General features: G+C 39.4%; 1 protein-coding gene across 3 annotated transcripts in view; it reads right to left on the reverse strand.

Annotated features, from left to right (window-relative positions):
- The window catches only part of LOC109235148 (uncharacterized protein At1g04910), an 8597-nt gene continuing 7176 nt past the window's right edge, over positions 210–1630 (reverse strand). For 2 of the 3 annotated variants that reach the window (XM_019401120.1, XM_019401121.1), the window contains exons 9-10: positions 1362–1552; positions 210–1006 (exon numbers count right to left, since the gene is read on the reverse strand). In XM_019401120.1, the coding sequence (XP_019256665.1) occupies positions 844–1006; positions 1362–1552 (354 nt within the window). In that variant the 3' untranslated portion in view covers positions 210–843. Of the gene's footprint in view, positions 1007–1361; positions 1553–1630 lie in introns of those variants that run through there. The other variant, XM_019401122.1, reaches the window with a different exon arrangement.

Consider the following 1630-nt stretch of genomic DNA (forward strand, 5'->3'; position numbering starts at 1 on the left):
AAACTCAATACTCAATCAAACCGACATGCAGCTAAAAAGAAACGAAAGGAGTAATTGTTTATAGGCGGAATGTAAAATTAAACAATTTACGCCGTTATGTAGAGTGCATATTCAAGGAATAATCGTGTGCGTGATCATAAACAAACATAGTTTGATTGATACTCGATAAACCAAATGATAGACACAATTAATCAAGAAAAATCCACAGCTCTTTTGAAAATTCTGTGCACTCTGAATTAAGGTGATAAATCTAGTCAAACAGCAATAATAAATATCAACAAGAGACATTACTAACGTTGGCAAAAAAGGGTATCCAAAGTAAAATTTTGGAACCCTGACTTCTGATAAGCCTATACTGTTCTCATCATGTTCCTATAATCTAACACTCCCACTTCACTAATATACAAAATCCTGTCTCTCACAAAACTAACGTGCAAATATATCTTGTGTCAACTCACAGCTTGTTAGAGATACAGCAGCTGGAAGAAGATGAATCTACTATGTAAATCAACACCAGGGGTAACTTCACCGATAGACATGACTTTTCCATCCTTCTCACACCATCATGTACAAAAGCGTACCCTCAAACTCATGCCCCGGAGAGAATCAAATTGATCAGTCATTACACAAATCCCAGAAGCAGCTAATCCAGTTAGGCCCTCTCCACAGTGGAGGGGAAAAAAATGAAAGAATCACAACAGTTAGCAGCTGAAGTTCATGTGTACTACGAGAATAAGAACAGTTAGCAGCTGAGATTCATGCATACTACGAGAATAAGAACAGTTAGCAGCTGAGATTCATGCATACTACGAGAATAAGACCACCTACTGACATGCACACAGATCACGTTACTGAGGATGATCTAGAATCTTCAGTCTTGTTACTCCGGCACATGCAATCTGGACAAGGGAATGAATATATTGAGTCATTTGGTCTTTTAATCTCAATACCTTTTGAATCACTATGTGCTCGTATATTAAGCATTTGCCGCTTGAAGCTCTTCCACCTGGAAGAGGAGCACATGGAAAACATACACTGGTCAAAAGCACTGCAAAACAAACATACAAGACTGCATACTGTGCCTAACTAAATTTTATAGCAAGTTAGAAAAATGACCATTCAAATTAAGATAACAGGTAAAGTCACCAGAACAGCAATGAAACACGAGAAGACCGTGGTATTTCTATGGAATTAAGTAAAAATAGCCACGCTGACCGTCATGGCCATGGGCCTTCAACATTGTAATACCCACTCTTTTATTTCTATCCCATAACGGTTTCTTTCAGTTTCTTTACAGGCACACTAGAGAAGTCTCGCATAAACTGGAAAAAAGATGGCAGAAATGCTAACCAAAAGCTTACCCGATATTGGGATTATCATATAACAAAGCTAACTTCCTTTTGTCTGGCCTGATGGTCCTGGAGTGTCCACCATATAAGTATCTTCTATGGCCCAACAGAAAATGGGGGAAATTGCCTCCCTGAGTTGTCACAAATACTTCACTATGAAGGCAAACAGTATAGTCTATGGCAGCCATCCTGGAAGAGTAATTCTATAAGCAATAACTTGAGTCAGATGGTAGCCAAGGTTTTGGGGGGGGGGGGGGGGGGGAGGGGTAGGTGGGTAGTAG

The sequence above is a fragment of the Nicotiana attenuata genome, chromosome 12 (genome assembly GCF_001879085.1).
Source record: "Nicotiana attenuata strain UT chromosome 12, NIATTr2, whole genome shotgun sequence".
NCBI classification, from domain to species: domain Eukaryota; kingdom Viridiplantae; phylum Streptophyta; class Magnoliopsida; order Solanales; family Solanaceae; genus Nicotiana; species Nicotiana attenuata.